The sequence below is a fragment of the Fukomys damarensis genome, unplaced genomic scaffold (assembly GCF_012274545.1).
Source record: "Fukomys damarensis isolate Sample0158 unplaced genomic scaffold, DMR_v1.0_HiC HiC_scaffold_4, whole genome shotgun sequence".
Taxonomy (NCBI): Eukaryota; Metazoa; Chordata; class Mammalia; order Rodentia; family Bathyergidae; genus Fukomys; species Fukomys damarensis.
Genome location: NW_022900916.1, coordinates 25,478,505 through 25,505,815, shown reverse-complemented (window position 1 = coordinate 25,505,815; position 27,311 = coordinate 25,478,505). Strand labels below are relative to the sequence as shown.

General features: G+C 37.6%; 1 protein-coding gene across 8 annotated transcripts in view; it reads right to left on the bottom strand.

The window, feature by feature from the left end:
- Positions 1-5,526: 5,526 nt before the first annotated feature.
- Positions 5,527-27,311, bottom strand: part of Fam221a (family with sequence similarity 221 member A) — a 33,432-nt gene continuing 11,647 nt past the window's right edge. For 4 of the 8 annotated variants that reach the window (XM_010628213.2, XM_010628214.2, XM_010628216.3 and 1 more), the window contains 5 exons: positions 25,540-25,730; positions 17,129-17,335; positions 11,952-12,125; positions 9,873-9,955; positions 5,527-5,914 (listed from right to left, as the gene is read on the bottom strand). In XM_010628213.2, the coding sequence (XP_010626515.1) occupies positions 5,846-5,914; positions 9,873-9,955; positions 11,952-12,125; positions 17,129-17,335; positions 25,540-25,730 (724 nt within the window). In that variant the 3' untranslated portion in view covers positions 5,527-5,845. The remainder of the gene's footprint in view (positions 5,915-9,872; positions 9,956-11,951; positions 12,126-17,128; positions 17,336-25,539; positions 25,731-27,311) is intronic. The other 4 variants (XM_033757239.1, XM_033757242.1, XM_033757245.1 and 1 more) reach the window with 4 other exon arrangements.

The window sequence follows — 27,311 nt, the reverse complement described above, 5'->3', positions numbered from 1 at the left end:
TATATATATATAAAATCTCCATTTATTTCCTTTATTTTCCTGAGCAACATTGTTTACACTTAAAGTTCTATATATCCTTTGTGTGACTTATCACTAAGGATTTCCCCTTTTTTTTTTTTTTTGGTACCAGGAATCAAACTCAGGGCCTTGCACTTGCAAGGCAGGCAGTGGATCCACTGAGCTTAATCCCCAACCCAGGATTTCCAGTTTTATGATTTCCAATTTTATTTATGTAAATGGTATTATTTTCTTAATTTCACTTTCTGGTTTTATTGCTAGTATATAGAAATATAATTTTGTATACTGATCATATTTACTGCATCCTTGCAAACTCATTATTTCAAGTGATAGGGCTTTTTGTAGATTAAAAATTATCTACATAATGACCTTGGTACCAGCATATGTAAATAAATTTGTACTTTCTCCTTTTCAACTTGGGTATCTTTTTTATTGTGCTTTATGCAAGGCTAGAACTTGCAGTATAATGTTCAGTGGCAGTGGTGAGAGCACCACTGAGTATCATATCATAGTACCTGTGGGATTTTAGTAGCTATCCTTTAGTAGAATGAAGAAGTGACCACCTATCTTTGTTATGCTTAATTAGAATTTTTATCATAAATATACATTGAATCTTTGCAAATACTTATTTTACATCTATTGAAATGATCATGTGTTGGGTTTTTTGGGGGGGGCGTTGTTAATATAATGAATTATATCAATTAATTTTCAAATATTAAACCAGCCTTGCATTCCTAGGTTAAAACTTTTCAGGTCATGATGGAGTATCCTTTTTCTATATTCCTGTATTAAGTTTCTAAAATTATTCAGAACTTCTACAGATATGCTTAAAGGGGGTATTGACTTGAAATTTTCTTTTCTTGTAATGTCTTTATTTTAATATCAGAGTAATGCTGGACACAGAATAAAAATTTTTTAAAGTCCCAGCTTTGATTTTCTGGAAATATTTGTATAAAATTGATATTCTTTTTTTCCTTAAATATTTGGTAAAATTTGCAGTGTAGCTGCTGGGCCTAGATTTTTCTTTGTGGAAAGTTTTAATTACAAATTCAATTTTTAATAGACATGGGCCTAATCAAGTTATCTTATTTATTATTGAGTGAGCTTAGTAGTTTGTATCTATATTAGGAATTTTTTAAAGTTCTTATTTTCCTGAACCCTCACCATCCCCACAAATAGGCTGAGAGCACCTAGCCCAGCATGCCCAGCAGTTAGGTCTACAAGTGTGGTAAGATGGTCTCTTCCACAGGTTCCCCTTTCTTTCCCTACCCTGACTGTGATCTAGTGATATGCCAAAAGCCCCAATGACACACCCTCGTGCTTTCCATTTGTGTACTCTGACCCCTTAGTAAGGACACTTGTACATGAGTCTGTGTTGGTCAAGCTTATCTAAAAGAATACAACCAAGAGAATATATGTATCATTATAAGAAGGGATTTATTAGACTGGTTTACAGGTTGAGGCTGGATAGTCCCACAATTGTCATCTGCACACTGGACAGCCAGAGAACCCAGTAGTTGTTCAGTTCAAGAAGCTAGAAGCCTCAGAACAAGATGGACCAATGGTGTGACCCTCCTCAAGGCTGAAGACCTTCAAGCCTCCTGGAGAGTTGCTGATGTGAGTCCACTCCGAAAGGCCGAAGAAGCTGGAGCCAGCTATTTCCAGGTAATGGCAGCAGCAAGAAACACACCTGCACAAGCAGAATCAAGCTTGCAAGCACTAGCTGGTCTCCTCTTCCTGCTTTTGCTCCATCAGGCCCCTACTGTACTGAATGATACCACTCATATTCAGGGCCTCAATTCGCTGGACTACATTCCAGTCAGCTCTAGAAACACCTTCAGACACATCTCAATACACACAGAAGGGTATTTTACTAATCTTCCAGGAGTCTTTCAACCCAATCAGGTTGACAGTCAAGATTAATCAACAGTCTTCACTTTCTCTGAGCTCCCTACTTGCTTCACTGAGCCTGCTCCCCTGGTACCCACTACCTCACGTAGCACCATGTGATATGCCATGTCTCCCTTCTCTAGGACTTACAGCATAATAAAGCCGTTAATTTCATCTATTTCTCTGTAATTTATGTGACCATATCAGAATGACTCTTAAAGATCCCAGGAGGGGGACTTATTTATTTACAACTCAATGTTTTTCATGAAATTTGTCTCTTTCATCTAAGTTATCAAAATGACTGGCATAAAATTATAATATTTCCCTAGTATCCTTTTAATACCTGTAGAGTCTATAGTGCTGTCACCACTCTCATTCCTAACACTGTTAATTTGTGTCTTTTGTCTCTCATTGATCAATCGGGCTACAGGTTTGTTAATTTTATTGGTTTCAAAACCAGAGCTTTAGTTTTATTAATTTTCTCTATTGTGTTTCTGCTTGTTTCACTTCACGCTGATTTTTTCTTATTCCTTGTTTCTTATATACTTTTGTTTTTACTTGCTCTGCTTTTTATATCTCCATAGATAAAAGATGAGGTCACTGATATGAAATCTTTCTCCTTTACTAATGTGAGCATTTTGTGCTACAAATTCCCTCTAGCTACTGCTGTAACCGCATCCCACAAATATTACTGTGGTCATACTCATTCAGTTAATAATACTATTACCCCATTAATTGTTTTCTTTGGCCCATGGATTATTTAGACATGTGTTATATAATTGTCAAATATTTGGAGATTTTCCAGAGATCTTTGTTGTTGATTTCCAACTTAATTTTGTGGTCAGAGGGCATACTTTATGATCTTAATCACCTTAAAAGCACTGAAACTTATCTTGTGATCTATGTGATCAGTGTTACTAAATGTTCCATTTCTACTAAAAATATATATATATTCTGTTACTGGCTTGAGTGCTCTATAAATGTCAATTAAAGATCAAGCTGATTAACAATGTTGTTCAAGTCTTCTATATCTCTACAGGCTTACACTATGGGATCCACTGGTCAATAACAATGTCTTGCTCTATGTGAGAAGCCCTGGAACAAAAAGCAAAGGCTATGAGTATAGGTCCAAGGGTTCTACTGGCTTCAGACTACTATATATCTTCTCCAATTATATGTATATAAAGAGACTGCAGAAATAAAAAAGTGGAGTCAGACCCATTTTACCAACTGTGAGCTAGACTGGCTAGCACTCAATTTGTTACTGGGTTTCCATAAAATCTTACTATAACTCAGGCATAATGGTGTATACTTGCAGCCCCAACTACTACTGTAAGGAGGCTGAGATAGGTGGATTACTTGAGCCCTGCAGTTCAAAACTAACCTGGGAAATATAGCAAGAGCTTTGTCTAAAACAAAATAAATCACACACATGTGCACAAACTTTAACGAGTGGACCACAATGGTGTTTTCGATCCTTTGGAATCCATGTCAGTGAATACAACTCATGGCTGGAAATTCTGAGTATTTCTCTTAATGTCCTACATAATTACCTTGATAACTGATGGTAAATGACTGCCTCTGTGAGAAAGGATCAAGGGATATATATCAAATATATCTGAGGATATTCCTGAATGAATCGGGTCTCTCTCTTCCATCTTGAGCTGTAGATCTGCATCTGGAAACCAGGTGACAACTACAGTTTTCATTACCATGATGTCAGCCTTCTGCTTTCCAGTTCTCAGATTTATGAGAGGTGAGGTAAAAGCAGTTACATAACTTAAATATCTTAATCAGCTGTCTTTCTGTCTTGCACCTTGGAAGATTATGAACTTAAATTGTATCCCCAGACTCATGCTTTGGTGCCCAGTAAGTTAACTATGGGTCTCTGACAATTAAGTTCCACAATTTGTCCTTCAAGCTTTCTGCATCCCAATCTATGTACTGACATCACAGAACCCTGTATAATGGCAATATCTTGTATCAATTCTAGTTGTCAGTGCCAACTTCTCAAAGTTTCTTGTATACTCTCAAGCATTACATGTCTAATTGCCTTAGTTAGGAGAATCATCTGGGTCTTCCCAGGGAAAATTCAGGTGCTAGCTCCTCCAGTTTCAAATAACAAATCCAATCTAACATTCTCATACCCTTGAGCTTTCTGAACCATTCCTCAATACTATGCGAAATAATTTCTGGCATGTTCACCTTATCTTCAATATACCATCCTTGAAGTTTGTTAGGACCAACTCCAGACATCTTTACCAGAGCATTACATCACGTATTATGAGTATGTGCTCATACATCACTTTCTCCCATCAAGCTCTGTATGCTTCCCTCACCCTACTCATTGGTCCAACACCCTCAAGATCTACTCCCAGACCCTTTTGCTGGATTCTAGCCAGTACACTCTGACCATAATGTACAGTTCATTCAGAGTGTAATGTAGCCTCCTCAAGAAAGGATTGTATTTCTCTCCTGGAGTATGCTGAGACCTGAACATCTAGTAAACAGTTTGGAGTCAATGAGAAGTCACGGGGGTAGGTCTTACGCAGGACAAGTGTCGCTTCATAATGCAACTACCTCAGATGAAGCCCTTGCAAGATGTCAAGGCCAGGGCAGGCTGCTCCCCCTGTCAAACTGTATAATTCTGTTTCTGCTAGGCCGGAGATTCAGGAAAACCTAAGGGTTCAGGATTCTCAGGCTCACCAACATAAATGTCCCCATTCTTTTTCTGTCAGGCTTTGTTGGAGACTATTGAAGCTGAGTGTGCTTTCCGTTTCCTTTGCAGCCTTGCTACCTTTACTACTAAATTTAGATCTGATCATCACCACAACCTGCCCTATATCTTTGGGAGATTGGATTTTCCTTAAAGGATGCTATTGTGGGACTATGGCTTTCAAAGCATGCCTGGCACTAGGTGGTTAACATAAGCCTATGTAATTTTCTTTGTACAAGGTTTCCAAAGCAGTTAACTGTACCTAAACAGTCTTAAAGTTCCCATTAGTTGCATCCCACTTCAGTAACACAGCCACTGCATAACAAGTATTATATAACCTACACTCCAGCTTCCACTGACATTTCATCCAAATCCACTGCAGTAAGTGATCCAGTCACAGAAACCCATCCTGACTGCTTTATAAGGCCATTCTTGGTACTAACAAACCATCTTGGCCTGCGTTTACCCCACACTCAAAAAAAAAAAAACTTAGACAAATGTTCATATAACGGGTAAATCATTTGGGAAGTGATCTGAGGGACCCAGAAGTAAGGATGAGGGAGTAAAAAAGAGAAAGCTAATATGAGAATATATTGCTGAATTGCCCATTTCTATGGGTGACCAGTGCTCAGTCCCAAAGGATTTTCTGAGGAAGTTTAGTACAGCTCAGAACTGCCTAGTCAATTCTGATGGAAGATGGACCATTTATGTATTGGCTTCCAAATCTTTAATTTTTTTTTTTCTGGAACCAGGAATCAAACTCAGGACCTTGCACTTGCCAGGCAGGAGTGGTGCCACTGAGCTATATCCCTGTAATTTTTATTTTTATTTATTTATATATGTTTTTGGTACTGGGGATCTAACTCGGGCCCTTGCGCTTGTGAGGCGGGTGGTGGAACCACTGAGCTAAACCCCCAGCCCCTGCAATTTTTAAATAACCTGAAAACATTTAAATTATAACAGGCTAAAAATATTGTACTTTCAAGGTTTGACTCATAAAATATCATTTGTTAAGAAAGTGAAAAGTGCACATATAAATTGGTAAATCATGAATTTTTTCAAAAATAATATAAGGTAATACACATATCAATAAATTAAGAAAACATCCCAAAATACATTTACTCATTTAAAAAAGTAAAAGAGAAAATAAACTCTATTATTACAGTTAAATAAGCATGAAAAAGATATATTTGGATGATGATTTTAATTGTCCAAGAGACTTCATGAAGGCTTTGTAGTTGATGGCAATGGAGCTTTTCCTTTGTGCTTAGCAGCCTTTTCCATTTTTATCTACAAATACAAAACATTGATTGATATAGTAATTTGAAAACTATTCTAAAGAAAACAATGTTGCACATACCTCACTTGGATTCATGCCTTATTTACCACAGATGTACCACATAGTTATTAAGCTACTAAATACTAAAGCCAAAATCTGATAATTAAAGGGACATAATTGTTAACATACCATTGTTAAATGGTTTTAACTTTATATAAACATTTCAATAAAAATAACATACAAATAATTACTGGCTTAAAGAGAATAAATTAAATTGTCACTAAAAAAACATTTTTTAAATGCTTAAAATATCCATCCTATGCATAGTCCCTGCAGAATTCAGAATACACCTAATTCAGCTGCATTATCTCTGGAATGTGGACTGCTTGAAGGATGCTTTCCTAGAATTCTGGTTTCTACATTCCAACTTTTTTTCCTGAAGTTCTTATCTTCCTCCATTGCAGTCAAAGCAAAGAAGCACATATACCCTAAGTAGTAGCCTTATAACTTTTTAAACACATATAAACCTTTCCTCAGAAGTTAAAGACCCCAGAAAATACAAAGCCCATCTGCTTCTTGCTCACAACCCATCACATTCACATACACTCAAGTTCCCCAGGCAGCACCACTGCCTTAACCCTGCAAAAAAAGGGGACAGAAAATAAAGGACATAGCACATAGAAACGAGGTTTCCTACCTCTCAAGTGGCAGGAATAATATCAAGAAACCAGGAAGGACCTGGTAAAAACCAGTTTATTCTATCCCGTCAAACAGTAAGTAATAAATTCTCAATGATAAAATCAGATTAATCTAACCTCTGCCTCTTCCCCATTTTTTTCCCTTCTCTCCTCTTTGAGTTGGCTGGCAACCTCATTCCAAAACCATGAACTCCTAGTACTCTCACAGGTCACCTGAAGGATCTCTAGTAAGCACTCTAAAGCAAAGATTATTACTCCAGGAGTCAAATAAAAGAGAATTTGAATCCAACCTGTTCCATTTAGTAAGAATTTGGGGCAATTTACTTAACCAACAGTTTCTCATTTGAAAAAAAAGACCCAGTAATAGCCATTCTTGGGGTTGTTGTAAAGATCTAAGTAAGAAAAGGTAAAAGAAACAGACAGGCAGACAGACAGATGAACAGAGAGACAGAGACAGAGACTGACCTAAGCACTAAATAAAAATTCAACAAACACCCAGCCTTTTCCTTTTTCATTTAAGGCCAACTGTTACATTTGCAGTAACATTTTTTTAAAAAACAACAAATATGCTAAACAACAAGGAAAAGCCAAAGCAGTATTTGCTCATTCAAAACAGTACTTAAAAAATGCAACCACGTACAGTCCTATTTTCAACAGTCAACACAAGCCAGACCTCTCGAGAAGAGGGCAGGGGGAGTTCTAAAACCCAGGAAAACTAAAACTAATCTGCCAATATATGTGTTCCAGAAATGAAAACTGATTTGATTATGAGCCTTATCCTTAATGGTACTGCAAAAGTAGCCTTTTCTTTTATCACCCTGACCATTTCATCTTCTTCCCCAGAATTCATACACTGAAACTGAATCATCAGTCTAATGACATTAGGAGGCAGGCCCCTAATATCTCCCAGAATTCTGCCCAGAATTCATATGCTGAAACTTAAGCACCAATCTGATGATATTAGAAGGTGGGCCTTTGGGATCTCTTGACATCTTGACAGCCAAGCCCTGATGAATGGGATTAGTGTTCTATAAGAGACCCCAGCACTGCCTTGTCTCTTCATGAGGGCACAGGGAGAAGGTGCTATCTATGAACTAGAAGGTAGCCCTCAGACTCTAGAGGTACCTTGATCTAAGAATTCTCAGCCTCCAAAACTGTGATAATAAATTCTGTGTTTATAAGCCACTCAATTTGTAGTATTTTTCTATGGCAGCCCAAAGATCTCCTTACACCAGAGCTTTGCGAAAGAATTTTCTGCAAAAAAGGAATGGCTTTATATCTGTGCTCTCTATTAAGGCAGTTACTAGCCATGTGTGGTTACTAAGCACTTCAAATCTGGCTAGTACAACCAAAGGAATGAATTTTAAATTTTATTTTATTTAAATTTATATTTATACAGCCACCTATGGTGAATGGCTATAGTACAAATATACAAAGTTTACATCATTTCAAAAAATTCTAGTCTACCTCTGCCTTAACTTGCATACCAGACTCTTCCCTCTATTTCAGACTTCTGTGTCAGGAAAGCCACACTAATTTTTGTCTTCTCATTTCCTCCACTCTTAGGTGGCAAATTTATTTAATGTTCTTTTTCTACATCCTCAATGAACTCTAGCTACTCAATGAACTCTTGTCTAAGAGGATACAACAAGGGCAGGAGATTTACTTCAGTGTTTCTGCAACCTACTTCACAAGCACAAGGTCCAGAGTTCAATCCCTGGTACAAAAAAAAAAAAGGATACAACAAAAGTGACAGGAGTGTGTTTACTTTCACGGGGTTTATTACTTTTAAGAGATAATAATACCCACAACAAAAGTATAAAATAATCCCAGAAAAGCACTTTCAGGCATATGGCTGAAATATCATTCACCAGTCCTTAATCCAATATTCTTTCACCTAGCAAAAAACCAAAACTAAAACCCTTAAATATATGAATACTGCTATGAAACATATCAAAAATAGAAGTCAAAAAGTGTAAGTAGTTAGCATCTACGATAAAGCAAATATCGTGCGATAATTTTTTCAAGTTTCTGTAAATATTAAAAATTTATGTATAAGGTACTTTATGAGGAGCTAGTGGAAATACAAAGATAAATGAAATACTTTACTTAGAGAAACGATAAAACTGACCATTGTTAAAAAGCTGTGAGCACATCAAAGCTACAGCTGTTGAGCCCTGGAAATTGTTAAAATATATTTAGTGTTTCAGTCTGTCTTAAAAGCTATAAGATAATTCGTTTGTTTTTTTTTGAGACAGGGTCTCACTATGTAGTTCAGACTGCCCTGGAACTCACTGTGTAGCCCGGGTTGGTCTTGATCTCAGAGCAATCCTCCTGCCTCAGCCTCCTCAGTCTCCAAAATGCTGGAATTACAGGCACGTACCACCACGCCCGGCTAGCTATAAGATAATTTTAACTTGAGTCTAGATATACCAAATAGCCTCTAAAAAGAAGCAGCAGGGACCAGGGATTTAGCTCAGTGGTTCCGACGCCTGCCTCACAAGCATGAGGACACGAGTTCAAAACCCAGTACCAAAAAAAAAAAAAAGAATGAAAAAGAAAATGCAAAAAAAAAAAGCAGTATTGTTAATGATTTTAAACATTTGACAATGTTTTTAGTACATATTTTAATACATATTTTTAATTGATCCATAATAATTATATAATTTACAATATACAGTGTGGTATCTCAATATATGTATACAATGTATGATGATCATATTAGGATAATCAGAGTATCTATCACCTCAAACATTTATCATTTCTTTGTGTTGGAGCATTCAAAATCCTCTCTACTAGTTATTTTGAAATATATAATTAATCATTATTAACCATAGTACCCTGCTGAGCTATAAAACATTAGAAGTCTCTCCTTCTACTCAACTACACCCTTGTACTCATTAACCAGCCTCTTACTATCCCCACTATCCCTCACAATTACATATTTTTAAAATTTAAAATATACATATATAAAAAAAGAATTCAAGATACATATAGTTTATAAGGATGCTGCTGATTGATGTTTATTATTAGTCTATATTTAATCAATGATTATGACTTCCTGAATCAACTAGTGTATTATATATCATATTTTCCATTAGTCCTATTTCTGTCTTAATTACTCTAAGCAAGCCCCAAAGCGTTACATCACCCATAAGTAAAGACTTTACATATTGTTTATTAATGATGTTCCACATTCAATGTATAATCATACTTCATTATCTTTATTACAAGTACATGCTTAACACAAGTGAACTTTCTAAAAACCTACCCTTTCCTGGTATCGTCTTTCAAAAAAAGCCATATCATCCTCTTCTGGTCTCCTTAAGGAAGAAACTTGGCTACTTGTACCTGCTAACATGAAAAAACTCTAATTAACGTACTTATACCATTGTAGTTCCAAGAAAATTTTTTTAAACACAAAGAAGTTTCTTCCTGACAGATGATAGTTTTATTTTTCAGCCAGAAATAGCCTAAATAGCCTTAATACCTAATTCTTAGAAAGAATAGCACAAGACCAAAAAAGTAATTTTCAGTGGCAAACATACTCCAAATATTCAACTAATATTAAATAATACAGTATTGTGTAGATATTCCATATGAGTACACTTAGATTTGTCCAACTACTTTTTACACGTTACAACTAGAAATACATGTTACACTTTAAGAGATAATGCACAGCAGTCTGCATTATGGTGACTTCAATGAGGCTTTGTAACCAGAATGATAGAAACTGCGCTGAAATTTTTCAAAATAAAATAATTTCAGCCATCCTTCATAGTATTCACTCTGTAAAATTAATCAAGCACCTGTTTATGTGCTGAAAGGAATTTAAAATTGCTTCAGTACGAAAGTCTATTTTTCTTTGCAGACACTCTAAGAACCTTCAAAGAAAAGATTACCTTCAATACAGGCACATGTCTTTCCTGTGTCCTTTCATTTCCAAAATAGAATAGCAACCAGAATACCTGTTTTTCTAGTTTCTAAAGCATATAATTTCACCCTCAACAAACCACACAAAAGTATCTAACCCCGGTCACCACAAAGTACAACCATACTGTCAACTACATTTATCAAAAGCCTTGTTGAGAAAAATAAAATTAAAAAGATTACTTAGACAAGGCAAGGCATATCCATACCTCCAGAAACTCTGAGTCTATCCCTGGAAGAGGCTGGACCGTTTGACCTAAGCCTCTTCCACATTCACCTTTAGAGCTGCATTTTTTTGGAATATTATCGCTCTTACTAGAGATAACTGTAGAAACCAATCAACCATATTCTGTATTTGCTGAAAACGACCCCTTGAGGACCTTGGCCACTGCATCACATAGGGTCACTATTCAGATTTCTTTAAATTCATTACTGTGTCAGGCATGGTGACACAGACTCGCAGTCCAAGTATTTCGGGAGGCTAAGGCAGGAGGATTGCAAGTTTGAACCCATGCTGGTCAACTTAGCCTGTCTCAAAATAAAAAGGGCTGGGGATAGCTCAGTGCCAAGGCCCTGGTTCCAATGCCTAGTTAACAAAAATAAATAAGTAAATAATAAATAAATCAGTGTTGTGACAATCATTCACACTAAGGAACTAATGACTCTTCCTTTCTAATAAACAAAAGTATTTAACTGACAGCAGTTGCCCCTGTATCTTGGGTGCCACTACACATAGTCAAAACTGAGGTTTAATGCAACAATTACATCAGACTCAAGAAAAACTGTGTTCTTTTACTTGTTTTCATTTTTTTACTTGAATGTTTATTTAATCATTCCTTCATTAAAATAATGTAAGCAGACTTAAGATGCTTTGTAGAGAATGTCAGGCTCCATAAAGATACAAAATTTAATATTTAAAATATTGAACACGTAATAAACCATACACTTTCCATCTTCAAAGCCAGGAATGTAGTTCAGTGGTAGAGAACTTGCCTGGCATGCATGAATCCCTGGATTTGATCCCCAGCATTAAAGAACAGAAAACCTTCAATTTCTATCCTCAATGCTTTTGTTCCTTTTTTAATAAAGGAAATACAAATTACTAGAGCTTAAAATTAATTCTACTTACTTTTAATTTATAAATGATGAGGACTCTCCTAACCTGTGATCATGTCCAGATTACATCCCCTAGAAAGAACTCTGTTAATCCTCTAGAGCAGCCTCTTATTCAAACACCAGAACAACATGTAGCAGAATAAGGTTTAAATCTTCAAAATATAGTATTATCAGAATCCTTGTCATTTTCAGATTTAGCTGTTTTTTTCCCAATACAAAATGAAGTTCCTTGCTTTTTTACAGTGCCTGACCAATATAAAAGCAACTTGAAGTCAAATTGTGATAACAGAAAAAAGAGAGATACCTAAAAAACAAATCAGAAGCCCTATTTTCTTATTACATCCAAAAATATTTCTCATTCTAATTTCAATACCATCTGTCAATGTTTCTGGAGATATAGATGATGCTTGAAATGCTTTTAGAAATGCGTGATCCAGGGATGTAACTGGAGAGTCTAAAATTTCAACTGAAGGCGCACCTAGGAACAAAAGATATGGAGAATGAAAAAAGTAATCTTGATTTATAAGCATATAACGAAGCTATTATTCTAATATGAAATGGCATAGACTCTCAGCAGACTCTTTTAAAAAATACTTTCTATAAAAAAGAAATTTTTTACCAGGTGTAGTGACACACGCCTACAACCTCAGCTGTTTGGGAGGCTGAGGAAGGAGGAACAATGAACCCAGGGAAAAGCAAACTGGCCAAGAGAATGAGATCCATCTCAAAAACCAGAGATGAAAAGAAATTTTTATCGAAACTTTTATCTGCCACATAAAGACAAAGGGCTAAAAAAGTACTTTTCCATTTCTCAGAGGAAAAATAAACACATTATGTGCCGATATAGCTGTTTCAGCAAAGGAATAAATAAGCCCTAACATAGCAGCAAAACACGATCTAATGCAAGACAGTCACAGTAAGGAACTTCTGGCTAACTAAGATAAAACACAGTAAGTGTATTTTCAATCTATTCCTTACTGAGAAGACATCTAAAAGTTAGTGTAAAAATAATGAAGAAAGCGCCTCTTCGATGGAGGAAACAACCACCATCCCAAACCACAGAGAGCAACCGCAAAATGTGTTAACCGTCAGGGACCAAAGGGAAGGAAGCTGCAGAAGAAACGCAAAACTGTGCTTCCTCAAGAAGCACCACCTCCCCAACACCAGGGGTAGAGAGAAGGAAACGAACTTTTAGTCCTTACTGGTTTAAAAGCTAATCCTGTAGCACGGCATGGTGGCCCATGCCAGCATTCAGGAGACTGAGGCAGGAGGATCACCATGAGTTCGAGGCCAGTGTGGGCCAACGGTGAGTCCACAGCCAGCCTGAACCAGCCTGAACTTTTTTGAGTCTCTGTCTCAAAAAGGCAAAAATACTAGCATCTTTTGACCAAAAATAAATAAATAAGAAAGAAACAAATATTTAAAAAACTTAAAAGTTAATCTTGTAACGCAAACAGTATGGGACAATTGTTCAGTCTTTCCAATTCCTCTCCCTTCCTATCCCCAGCCACTCTCACGTGGCAGTGAGACTATAAGGAGGGGCTCAGAGACTTCCAGGTCCTTGTGCGATCCTCTGGTTGCTGCATGTGTTGCTGGTCTCCGATGCTCCAGGCTGACCTAACTTTTAATTTGGTCTCTCAGCATGACAGGGCCTGGGGGCCTTACACTTGTTCTCACTAAAACACAGACCCCCATGATGCTGGCTACTTCCATTGAACCCCCCGATCTGGGGACTCACTGTCAGCTCAGCTCTGGGGTCCTCTTTTCCTCCACTATCTCAAAGCTCGGATATCTGCCAAGTACTCCCTGAGAGGTGGGAATTATGGACTCTGTCTGTATTCAATAGGAATCAAATCCCAGCCAGATGTTGCCTCTCTCTTAAGAGGCTGCATGGCCAATAGAGCAACAAACTATAAGTAACTAACAGCAAGCCTCTTTCTGTCCTTATATTGTATCCCAGCGACCTACCCTAGGATGGGTAGTACTGACACCTTAATCCTAGCATTGCCCATGAATATCGAACACTCTAGATTCAGCCACCTCTGAAAAAGCCCTACCTATAACCACATGAGACTTTAGCACAGACATCAAGACACAAGCCATAACTGAAGACCTATGTTCAAAATATAAAAACTGTTTTTAAAAAATAGTTTTTAAACATTAAAAGACAAGTGGCAGAAAAGGGAAAATATCTTCAAAAAAGGATTAAAATATTAGTATACAGAATATATAAAAGACTTTACATAAGGCAAACAGAAGGAAAGAAAATAGAAAACTGAGTGAAGGATTTGAACAGGCAGTTCACAGGAAGTGAAATAGCCAATAAATACAACATGGAGCTGGGCGTGGTGGCGCACGCCTTTAATCCCAGCACTCGGGAGGCTGAGGCAGGAGGATCGCTGAGTTCGAGTAGGAAAGAAAATAGAAAACTGAGTGAAGGATTTGAACAGGCAGTTCACAGGAAGTGAAATAGCCAATAAATACAACATGGAGCTGGGCGTGGTGGCGCACGCCTTTAATCCCAGCACTCGGGAGGCTGAGGCAGGAGGATCGCTGTGAGTTCGAGACTAGCCTGGGCTACATAGTGAGTCCAGGTCAGTTTCAACTACATAGTGAGACCCTGTCTCAAAAAAACCAAAAAAACAAACAAACAAACAAAATGATCTTCATCTCACTAATACTACAGAAATCAAACTGAAGCAATGACAAACAATTTTTTACATCATGTTGGCAAAGAAAAAGTCAAGTTTAATAATGTCAGGGATTAGCCTCAATGAGGGGAAATGGGTGAGTTAAAATTACCCCTGGGAGAATTAAAAACAAGTCCAGCATTTTCAAAGGACAACTTAGCAGAATAAATTAAAATGTTACATGTGCATATATTTTACCTCATGCATTAACTGTTGTACCTCAAACCTATAACTGCTGTATAGTCAAAGTTATGCAAGGACACAGGATAAAGTTCAAAGATTTTTCTTGGAAAGTGCAGCTGTGATGGCAAAAAACCTAAATACCAAGAACAAGGCTGTGGTTAAACTGATAACTATAGTATAGAATACTGTACAGCAATTAAAAAGAATTAAATATTCATGTCATGTGTCCTGACATAATAATAGGCCTTTAATATTTTTCTAAATTAAAAAAAAAAGTAAAGCTGGGCATGGTGGCACATGTCTATAATCCCAGCAACCAGGAGGCTGAGGCAGGAGGATTACCAATTCAAGGCTACCCTGGGCTACATTGCAAGACCTTGTCTCAGAAAAAATAAAAAAATAAAAAGCTGGATGTGGTACATACCTGTAATCCTAGCACTCTGGGAGGCTAAGCCAGGAAGATTTCAAATATAAGCCCAGCATGAGCAATTTAGCAAGGACCTGTGTCAAAAATATAAGAGCAGGGGGAGCTGGGAATGTAACTCAATGGGTTCAATCCCAGTTCCACCAAAAACAAATTTAAAAAGTAAACTCAAAAAAGTATGTTAAGGAGAAAAAAAATTGATTGCAGCAAATTACCCTCTGGAAAAGATTAGGGTGAAAAGAAGTGTTCAACTGGCTTTTGGACTCCATTTCTACTGTTTGAATTTTTTACAAGATAATGTACACATATTTACATAATTTTTAATGAAAAAAACAACACAATTCTGTTGTTAAAATCCTCACACATCAAAGTGTTTAAAGTAGACAGAGAATATATTCATCTCCCCAGTCACATTCAACTCTCAGAAGGATAGAGCCGCTTTCAACAGTTTGGGATATATCCAACTGAACTTTTCCCTGTATTACTTAAAATCTAAATGTATATAAAACCAGAAACACTGAAACTACTGGAAGACCACCCAGAGAAAACACTTGAAGTCATAGGCACAGGCAAAGATTTCCTGAATGGGACTTCAATAGCACAGGAAATAATATCAAGAATCAACCAATAGGACAATCTCAAATTAAAAAGTTTCCTCATGGGAAAGGAAACGAGAGTGAAGAAACAACCCACTGCATGGAAGAAACTCTTTGCTAGTTACTTTTCTGATAAAGGACGACATCTAAAAGATATAATGATCTTTTAAAAATTAACTCCCGTAGAAGGGGAACAAGGGAGGAGAGAGGGTAAAAGAAGGGAGAAAAACAAGTGAAAATAAAAGGAAAAAATGGAAACAAAGCTTCTGTACATAGGGAGGGGAGTAGGGAGAGGATGGGATAAAATTAAAAAAACATTTATTTTTTAAAAATTAACTCCCATAAAATAATGAACCTAATAAAAAGTGAGCAAATGAACTAAATACTTCTCACAAGAAGTTCAAATGGACAAAAAGTGTATGAAAAAATGTTCAACATCTCTAGCCATCAGAGAAATACAAATTAAAACTACCCTGAGATCCCATTTCACTTCAGTCAGGATAACTAACATCAAGAATACAAAAAAAAGCCAGGTGTGGTGGCGCATGCCTGTAACCCCAGCACTCGGGAGGCTGAGGCAGGAGGATCACTTGAGTTCAAGATCAGCCCAGGATACATAGTGAGTTCCAGGTCAGTCTCAAGTACACAGTGAGACCCTGTCTAAAAAAAAAAAACAGGGCCGGGGATTTAGCTCAGTGGTTCTGCTGCCTGCCTCGCAAGCACAAGGACCCGAGTTCGATCCCTGGTACCAAAAAAAAAAAAAAGAAAAAGAAAAAAAAACAACAATAAATGCTAGTGAGGATGCAGGAAAATGAGGAAGGGAACATTCAGAAGGGAAGAGAAAAGAAAGAGTAACATAATGGAACTGAAATTGATTAAGATACGTTATGTTTGCTTGTTAGTACTGGAGACTGAATATAGGGCCTTCACAATAAATTATATTCCCAGCCATCTTTTATTTTCTAAGTTGCCCTAACTCGGCTTGAACTTGTCATTGTCCTGCCTTCGCCTCCCAGAGTGCTGGGATTACAGGCATGTGCCAGCATGTCTGACTATGTTAAAATGTGTATACCAATTTTCCAAAGTAAACCCCATCATCATGTAATATTAACATGCACTAATGAAAATTTTTAAGTAAATGTATGCAAGAAGATATGTATATGTATGTGTGTGTGTATGTGTACAGTCAAACTTTCTTATGGATGTGTTTACATGTATATACATGAACATATGTATATACATGAGCATGTGTGTTTCAAAAAGTTATTATAATAAAAGTTATATACAATAGGATAACAGTTAAGCTATGACATCAAACAAAGAAATATTATTTGGCTATTACAAACAATAAGGGTGTGATTAGTATCTGGGTACAAAATAATGGAGTAGGAATGATCTATTCTTTTTGGTTCTAAATTTTCCATAATAATAATATACTATATAGGGGCAATGAGATCCTTTCAAATAAGGGCACATTTTTTGAAAAATCGGTGATGAATATAAAATGCTAAACAAAAACAAGGCTTCACTACTCTTAGGACAAATACGAGCCACGTGATAAGCTCACGTTTTATACAGCCTCACTTACCGACCCCACTGCTGTCCAATCGCATGTAGCCCTCTGCCAGGGAGCTGAAACCAGTTAGCCCTCCCATCGCTGCGTAAGAAACATCCTGTCCCACTGGTTTTCCCTGAGCCAGTCTTTCTTGCTTTGTTTCCACCACCGTATCGTGGGCATATGCAGGCTGACCACACGCACAAGTGAAACAGCTATGGAATCCTGAACACTTGGAACCTGAGTAAGATATAAAGGAAGTTAAAATTTTTTAAGTAGAGGTACAAAAAAAAGTACCTATCAAATAAAAAATATTATTTGGCTATTACCAACAATGAGGATGAGGCCTGGGATTTGAGTACAAACACTGGAATGAGAATGATCTTTCCTCTGTGTTTTCTAAATTGCCCTTAATGATATATTGTATAGCATAGTGACAATAAATGTGACATTTAGTTTGGCCAAAGGCAGATGAATCTAGAACCGCTAACCCCAGATCCTGACCTCCCTCCCAGACATTGCTCTTCTAAAAGATGATAAATTGTAAGGAGGTATGTAGAAGAGGAGAAAAAAGGTTTTAGAAAAACCATGAGAGGCTATAAGAAACTGGGTTAGGCAGGCATGGCAGCCCTAGCACTCAGGAAGCTGGTTATGGAAGCTAGCACTCAGGAGGATGGCCAGGAGGTTCAAGGCCAATCTGGGCTACACAGTGAGTTCAAGTTCAGCCTGAAGTACAAAGCGAGACCCTGTCTCAAAAAAATTAAAAAGGATACTGGGTTAAACACTACAGTATCAGGAAATGCAGGCTTTGTCCTTAAACACTGAGTTAAAAGCAAGTAAGAAGGAGCTAGCCCAGTGGCCAGAACAAGTAAACAAAAATGTGGAAACCTCTCTGTAGATCTACTCCTCATAAAACTACATTAGAAGAGGGGCCAGGGATTTGGCTCAGTGGTTTCGCCACCTGCCTCACAAGTGCAAAGTCCCCAGTTCGATCCCCCGTACAGAAAATAAATAAATAAAATATTGAAAAAATGAGAACCCAGACCTGTCATGTAAAGGTACAAGAGTCCAATGATGAATGTAACTGTACTGTATATCTAAAATGTATCAATAAACTCAATGAGGGAAAAAAACCTGTATTAGAAGACCAACACATAGAACCAAAAAGGATAGAAAGGAAAGTACTATGCATGCCACAACATGTATGAATCATAAACACGTTATCCTCAGTGAAAGAAACCAGTCACACACACACACACACACACACACACACAAACATATATTGTATGATTCTGTTTTACATGAAATATCGGAATAAGCAAATCAGTGGACAGAAAACAGATTAGCTGGGCATGGTGGAGCATGCCTGTTATCCCAGCACTCTAGAGGCTGAGTCAGGAGGATTACTGTGAGCTCAAGGACAGCCTGGGCTACACAGTGAATATACAAGGTAGCCTGAACTACATATGTCAAGATTCTGTCTTGCCTGGGCCTTTACCTCAGTGGCACCACACCTGCCTCACAAGCTCAAGGTCCTGAGTTCAATCCCTAGTACCAGGGGAAAAAAAAAAAAAAGATTCTGTCTCAAAGGAGCTAAAGGTGTAGGGAAGGTGGGATGGGTAGGAGAAGGGTAATAAGGGAAAAGAAAAAAAATGTGAGATAATGAAAAGATGAAAATAAAGTGTTTGTAGATAGGGAGAGGAGGAGGGGGTGAAGGGAGGGCAGAGGTAAGGGGAAAAAATGAGAATCAAGACTTGTCATGTAGAGGTACAAGATCCCAACAATGAATGTAACTGTACTGCATCCCTAAAATGTACCAATAAACTCAATTAAAGCTGAAAAAAAAAAAAAAAAGAAAAAAGAACAAAAAAAGAAAAAGAAAAGAAATAAACAAATTAGTGGTTGCTTGATGGCTGGAAGAAGGAAAGAATAAGAAATACCTTCTAGGGCCAGGGATTTAGCTCAGCAGTTCGGTGGCCAGCCTTGCAAGCGCAAGGACCCAAGTTCAATCCCCGGTACAAAAAAAAATACCTTCTAGAGATGGGGGTAGAGGTCAGTGATTGAGCACCTGCCTCTCATGTTCAAGGCACTGGGTTCAATCCCCTGACACCACGAAACAGCTCTGCAGCAGCGCCTCCTTGCCCTGCCTTGCCTGCCAAGTGACCGCTCTGTCGCTCAGACTGGCCTTGAACTCACTGTGTAGCCCAGGCTGGCCTCGAACTTTCAGCCTGTTGAGTGCTAAGATTACAGGCCCATATTACCTCAATTCCTTTCATGTATTTGTGATTGACTGAGTCCCAGCCTAGGGGCCAAGCCCTTTAGAAAAGTTTTTGCATTTAATATTCTTCACAACAACTCTGACAGAGAGGCATTGCTGGTATTACTTTTACATTAGCAACTTAGGTTGGGACTTATTAGAATTGGTTAGAATTCCATTTTTGGTCTCTTTAGCGCCAAAGCCAGTTTTCTCAATGCCAGTTTTCACAATTCCCACATAATGCTGCACCCATGCCACTGCCTTGCAAACTGTTCTTAAATACTGTGACAATGTGTGATAGAAGTCTAACTTACAAACTTATAAACAAGTTCATAACATTTTATACTGGATCATGTCTTATACTTTAAAGCAGGTTTTCTCTACACTGGCACTCTTGCCATTTGGAAACAGGTAATTCTTCACTATGGGTGAACTTTCTTCAGCATCCTGTGTAGGATTTTTTTTTTTTTTTTAAGAGTAGGAAAAATTTACTGGGAGAAAGAAAGCGTTTAAGAGAGACAGAAGGGGAACTGGAAAGTGGGCTGCCCACCCACCCCACTTTTCAAAGATGTGTTATACAGCAAAGACAAAGTGGGACAAAACTGTAAGACCCAATGGTAAATTATAAGGTGGACATGAGGGCCACCGCTCAGGCTCCAGGAGGGCTGCTTGAGCCCTGATCCACCCCAGGAAGGAGAGCCACGCCTTCCCTCACCGGGAGCCGCCATCGCTCCAGCACCAGGAAGCCTAGCCGCGCAGGGGCCCCTGAACACACCCCCACACCCCACGCACACACATGCACACTCTCAGACCTCCTGATTGAGCCAGTCTTTGGACGCACTCTGCAGAGGCAGAGGAGGTCATAGAGGGTATTTTTCTGAGTTCCCAATGTTGAATATCTTTAAAGAAAGGGCATGGGAAACCTGTAGTAGAACAGTGTGGAGTTCAACCATTCAGAAGGTTGGGGAACTCAATCTGGGCCTTGCAGCCTGAGGTCAGTCAGCGTCACGGGGTTCAGCCATCAGCTAACTGAGATCAGGGGACTTGCATCCTCACTCTGTCTGAGCCATTAAATGGCAAGTACACTATATTGAAATTTTGTTCACTGCAGACATGTTCTGGACTACTTCTTGATTTCAATTTAATTCAAATGGTTTAAGGGCGATAGACTAGTGACTACCACAGGTGGTCAGTGTCCAAGTTGTGCTTGATCTTATTGTGTTGCTGGTTGGGATAAAGGATTGTGGTTGATTTGATAAGCTGTTTTCTCTGATGTTATGGAGATGAGAATTTCTGTGGGTCGTTAGAAACCCAGAAGCTAGGGTGCAACTATATCAGGGAGATTTGGTTGATAACCCAGAGATTAAACCAAAGACAGCCGGACAACAAAAATAAAAATGAGAAAACACTTAAGCAAGACAAAGACTTCCAGTTCACCAATGGCAAACAGTAGGGCAAATGAGGATGAAAAGGCCGATAGTGAACCACCAGGACATCCTGAACTTAAAGCACAGGAAGTAACAAAACAGGTTAATCGGGCTCTAGAAAAATTCAAAACAGAAATAATTTCCCAGATAACCATAGAGATAGTGAGAAAATGGAAATCGCGATTCGAGACTCTAGAGCAGAAACTGACAAAAAAATAGATGAGCTCAGGACCATGATAGAAGCCATGAAGGCCCAGCATAAGAAAGAAAGGGAAACAATAAACGCTGAACATAGGAAAGAAATGGAATCCATAAAACAGATTCAAACAGATATCAAGGAGATTAAAAACTCTATTGAAAGTATACATAACAGAATAAAAGAATGTGAAAATAGAATCTCAGATATAGAAGATAAGATGGCAGTCAGTGACCATGAAAAAAGAGGTCTCTTAAAAACAGTAAGGGATCATGAGAAATCGATCCAGCAACTCCTAGATGATGCAAAGAAGAATAACATAAGACTGATAGGAATCCATGAAGTAGCAAGAGAAAATACAAATGACTTAAAAAAGCTGTTCACAGAAGTAATGACAGAACACTTCCCAAACAGAGGGGAAGAATTTGACATTCAGATAACTGAGGCATATAGGAACCCAACTAGCTACAATCAAAAAAAATCTACACTTAGACATATAATAATCAAGATCCCAGAAACCCAACAGAAGAACAAAATACTACAAGCAGTAAGAGAAAAGAAACAAATCACATGCAAAGGAAAGCCCATCAGAATCACAGCAGACTTTCCAACACAAACCCTTGGGGCAAGGAGAGCCTGGAATGAGATATTTCAAGTACTAAAAGAGAACAACCTCCAACCTAGAATGATGTATCCTGCAAAACTCTCCCTCAAAATGGATGGGGAAATAAGACACTTCCATGACAAAGAACACCTTCTTCTCAACTACATGAATACCAAACCAGCACTACAAGCAATTCCAAACAAGATCCTAGAAAAAGACAATGAAGGCAACAACGCCATGAGGCCCAACAGAGCAAATCAAATAGGCAAGGCAAGAAACTAAAAGGAGAAGGTGAAAAAGTAAAAAGTCAACAAAAGGCCAATAACATATCAATAATAAGTCAGTACATATCAGTAATAACCATCAATGTCAATGGCCTCAACTCACCAATCAAGAGAAAAAGACTGGCAGAATGGAATAAGAAGCAAAATCCAACAATATGTTGTATACAAGAAACACACCTAGCACAAAAAGAAGCCCATAGACTGAAAGTGAAAGGATGGAAAAAAATTCTCCATGTGACAGGAGCCCAGAAAAAAGACAGGGTAGCAATCTTATTTGCAGACAAAGTAAATTTCAAACCAAAACTGATTCTAGTAATATAGATGTATGATAGTACTATATCATACCTCTGTGAATGCAAAATATCTTGTACCTGCTTTATGATATGTAGTAGTGACTGTGCTTTATCAGAGCTATTTTTAATGATGTTACTCTAGCATGTCCTCTCTCCAGGTGATGATTAAGATGCTAATTTAAAAAAATGGTACCAGGTACCACAACAGAAACAGAACTTTGCTGTTTTCTGGATAGTATTCTTCTCTTTGTTTCTTTGTTCTTGTTTTTTTAATGGAGTGTGCTGAATATCTATAATTTTGTTCAGATGACTGCAGAACCTGGAAAAGCTGTTGCTGTTATTGATGCATAACATACTGCTACTATTGGTCTTTTTATATAAGTATATATATATATACACGTATATATATAATTTGAATTTTTGGAAACTTTAACTGTGCTGTTGACTCTGGAAAAAGTTGTCCCAATTTACTGTGTTGAGTTGGCATTGTACAGAAATTAACAGCCACACTGGTCTAGAAAGTTAATTTTTTTTTCCATTTCTACAGGGGTAATGCACTGTATTAAATATGTAAGGTCATATCTACGTGGGTTTGATTACAGAAACTAATAAAGTATTCTCAAATGAAAAAGAGAATAATATAAGACTACAAGAGCAAGAAGCAACTTAAATATGTTCAAGGACCATTTTCATCTTCAGAATTAAGGATTATTTTAATTTTACATCATTGCCTTTTCTCTTTTACTTTCCTTTTTAGTTTTATTTTAGGTTTCCCTATTTTTAATGTTCATATAGAGATTTATTTAACTGAAATACTGAATAGTTTCTCTGGTGTGATAAACTATGATAGTACACAAGATCCTAATGAGATAACTAATAATGTGAAATAGGAAGTAAAGGGCTAAAGGTGTAGAGAAAGTGGGAAGGGTGGGGGAAAGGTAATAAGGGAGAGGAAAAAAATATGAGAAAATGAAAAAATGGAAATAAAGTGTTTGCAAATGGGGAAGGGAAGAGGGGGTGAAGGGAGGGCAGGGACAAGGGGAAAAAATGAGAATCGAGACTTATCATGTAAAGGTACAGGATCCCAATAATGAATGTAATTGTATTGTATACCTAGATTGTACCAATAAACTCAATAAAAATTTTTAAAAAAATAAGTAAGGTGGACATGAGGTAGGGCAAACCATGACTAACCAATAAGATTATAAGTACAGTCACCCAGGTAATATTGATTAAATGGGGGTCCAGTGGGGGAGCAAGCCACATAGCAAGGCTACGAGGATTTTCAGTAAGGCAGGGTCAGGGATATTTCCCAGAAAGGCTGGGTTAAGTTTTGGCCGCCCCGCAGGTGATTGAAACCTATTCAGAATATCAATCACTGCTATTTATCCCCCCAGGGAAGCACAAGGGTATAGTTGCTTCTCTCCTTTTACAATTCTGGTCTTCAGTGAATGTGACTTGACTGTCCTCCAGGCTGTCTCCTCCTCGAGGGCTGGCCTACATGATATCTAATTAACTTAGCTATCTACAATATCCCCTCTGAAGAAGTACCCCTAACTGCTGAGGGGGCAAAGGGCGAAGACAGCCCTGGCTACTTCCAGCTAAAGAGGGTCGCAGCTGTGAACAGCAGTTAGTTACTCTACAGAGGGTCTATTTAAAGGCCTTCCATAGGTGCCAAGCAGGCATTGTCATCTTGGTAACTGCATAGTTTTTAAGTCTGGGGGAGAGAAAGCCGAAGAAACAGTTAAGAATGCACGGGCCAAAACATAACGTCAGCCGGATTGCTATGAATATATCCCACAAAGAGGATAAGAAGAAGGTCCAGAGGACTTCAGAATTCAACATAGAAGTCATATTGTATAGTTTAACAGTTATGAGCTGTTTACAGGGTTGATCTGGTGTATCCCGGTAAAAGAAGTCTAGCACATTTGTCATTGGTTCCATGCGTGTGACCGCTTGGACTTTGGCAGCCTCAAAGATGTAGGAACCTGTAGGAAAGGTTCCTTTGTGTCCTGGATCTTGTAGACCTTAAGGGGTCAGGGTCAAAATATTGGCTCTCCTCATAGCCCAGTTACCTTTCTAGTTTTGGTCTCCAAACTCCGACCAGTAACCTCAGTTAACTTCCAAAATGATAAGAGGGGGAAGAGAAGTAACTCCCAAACCTACTAGACATTAACTCCCAAACCTACTATGAGTTCATGTTCTCTAAAATTGAAGAATGAGTTCTAGAAGCCACAGAGGTTGAGTAGGAAAAACTTATTGAGAAAAAGCTTCTGTCTCAGAGACAGAAGGGGGGCCGGAAAGCAGGCTGCCCCTGAGTAAGATGTTTTGCAGCATTCCTGGTCTCTGCCTGTTAGATTATAATCATACCCTCAACTCCAGTTTTAACACCCAAAAATGTTTCTAGATGTTGCCAGAGGTCCCCTGAAGGACAGAATCACCTACCTGCAACTGATAACCACCTATGTATTATTATGAAAATCACACAATTTTATATATTTTTAAAATACTATAAAGTATTTTAAAGCCTTAATGCTTTCAAAATAAACTTATAACCTTCGTTTTGTTTTTGGTGCCTGGAATCGAACTCAGGACCTACCACTTGCCAGGCAGGTACGGTGCCACTGAGCCACATCCCTGACCCTAACCTTATAACTTTTTAACTCTTTGGGTTTTTGTTTTTTGTTTTTTGGCTTTTGGTTTTTTGAGGTAGGGTATCGCTATGTAGTTGAGTTTGACCTGGAACTCACTAGGTAGCCCAGGCTGGTCTCGAACTCACAGTGATCCTCCTGCCTCAGCCTCCCAAGTGCTGGGATTATAGGAGTGCGCCACCATGTCCAGCTGTAACTTTTAACTCTTGACAGTTCATGTCAGTTACTTAGTTTAAGTTTGGACAGACAGTCTCTCCAGAAAGTGGTTAGAATCCTTTGATCACTTTGTATGCTATTTTGGTAAATACTGTACCACTGACATTTTAGTAGGTACTGGGTGAAATGGTATTCTAAATTCATACATAAGCTGACAGTACTTATGTTATTAGCTCAACCATATTAATTGAAATTCAATGTGATGTAATTCTTTGTCTTCAAACATCTCAAAACACAATTTCAGTATTAAAATTGTATCCTTTTTTATAAAGAGTAAGGTAGTGAATTATATCTCAATAAAGCTTGCGTTAAATTTTTTAAATATATTACTTAAATTATTTGAATTACAGGACATTGGAGTTTATGATCATCAAGCATACTATAACTCTGAGTATCCAATGAATTTTTCTTACTTGTTTAATACCCAACTATGAAGCTGAATAAAATGGTACAAAGATAATAAATATTCAATAAAGAAATTAAAACATTCTGCATTTGTATAATAACACGACTTACATGTGTTACATGCAAAGCCAGGTGCAGCACTATGCTGGTCTGCAAAGTGCTTGCACCTGCAGCGAATGTGCTGCGCCCCATTCTGAGGGACGTAATGGTAAGCCCTGCACGGGCAGCCAGTCACGCGGCATGGCAGGGCGATGGGGCGCTGCTGAGGAATTGTTTCAAAGTCAGTTTTATGTTGTTTATACCTAAAAAAAGTGGGGAGAGTAAGAATATAGCACAATGTAGGTATTATCAAAAAATCACAATTTCTATTCTGTCAAATGCAAATATGATTTGTTAATAAGGTGAAAATTAACTCTCCTATGGGCAATATTTGTTCAGAGCAAATTTTTTTTTTCCTATATAAGAAGTTTCACAACAGTACAGAGAAATATAATCCCCTTAAAATACTTGTCATTACACTCTTTCATATGGATGCATAACAAAGAATGAAAAAAAATACATAAAAGATTTGACAGCTACTATATATAACTGTATTATAAAACAATTAAATTTATTTTAATGATTTACTATTTAAAATTGGAGCTCAATACACACGTTAATGTAATTCATTATAATGTAATTTAATTTTCAACTTTTTTTTAGGTAGTCAGGGTCAAACAGGAGTGTTCTACCAGTAAGATATCTCCTCAGCCTGTTTTATTGTATTGTGGGACAAAGTTTGGATAAGTTGCTCAGGGTGGCCTGGAACTTTCAATCCTCCTGCCTCAGCCTCTTGAGTAGCTGGGATAACACATAGACACCACTGTGCCTGGCTTTATTTTTAACTTTTGACTTCAAAATAAACTATCGGGCCTGGGATTTAGCTCAGTGGTTCTGTCGCCTGCCTCACAAGTGCAAGGACCCATGTTCGATCCCCGGTACCAAAAAAGTTTTTAAAAATAAAATAAACTATCAGGGGGCCAGGGATTTAGCTCAATGGTTCTGCAACTTGCATCAAAAGCACAAGGTCCTGAGTTCAATCCCCAGTACCAAAAAATAAAAAATAAAATAAAATAAACTATCAGTATCTTTAAAGGCCAAGTTCTATGAAGACATTGTAAATAATCAAAAGGCCACTTGCTTCCTTCTCATCATGTGCTACTCAGCAAAATAATACTATATTTTTTATTCTTACCACTGACCTAAGATATATGTTAAACTAACAAGGACATACCCTATTTCACTTCACAAAAAGTTTTTCTAAACTATTTAATTTGTAATTATGTAATTTACAAGAATTTTCTTAAACAATATGTAATTTATAATTGTGTAATTTACAATTATATATAGTAGCTGTCAAATCTTATAAAAGAATTGTTTCTATTTAATAATGCTTCAGGAAACTTTAAACAGTCCATCCTTTAACACAGAAAGTTTATTCTAGAATACATACCTTAAGAAAATAATACCATTTACACACACACACACACACACACACACAGGAATGGGTAAATTACTACGACAGTTTTCAAGCTGTTTATTAGGAATAAAACTTGTTTTCAAAATAAAAACTTTCACAGAACCATAATTCTGCATATAAAATAGATAAAAGCAGAATTGGAGTTTCATCTTCCTCTCTCTAATCTGCCCTACCTAGCACATCCATGAGGCTTTGATCACAGAGAACATAAGATCAATAGCACTAGACCAGCTGGAGTATCAAGCAGGTGCTGAAAACTTTGATTACTACATAACAGGGAGCCAGGAAGTTAGCTCAGTGGTGCAGCCACCTGCCTCACAAAAACAAGGTCCCAAATTCAATCCCGGCACAAAAAAAAAAAAAA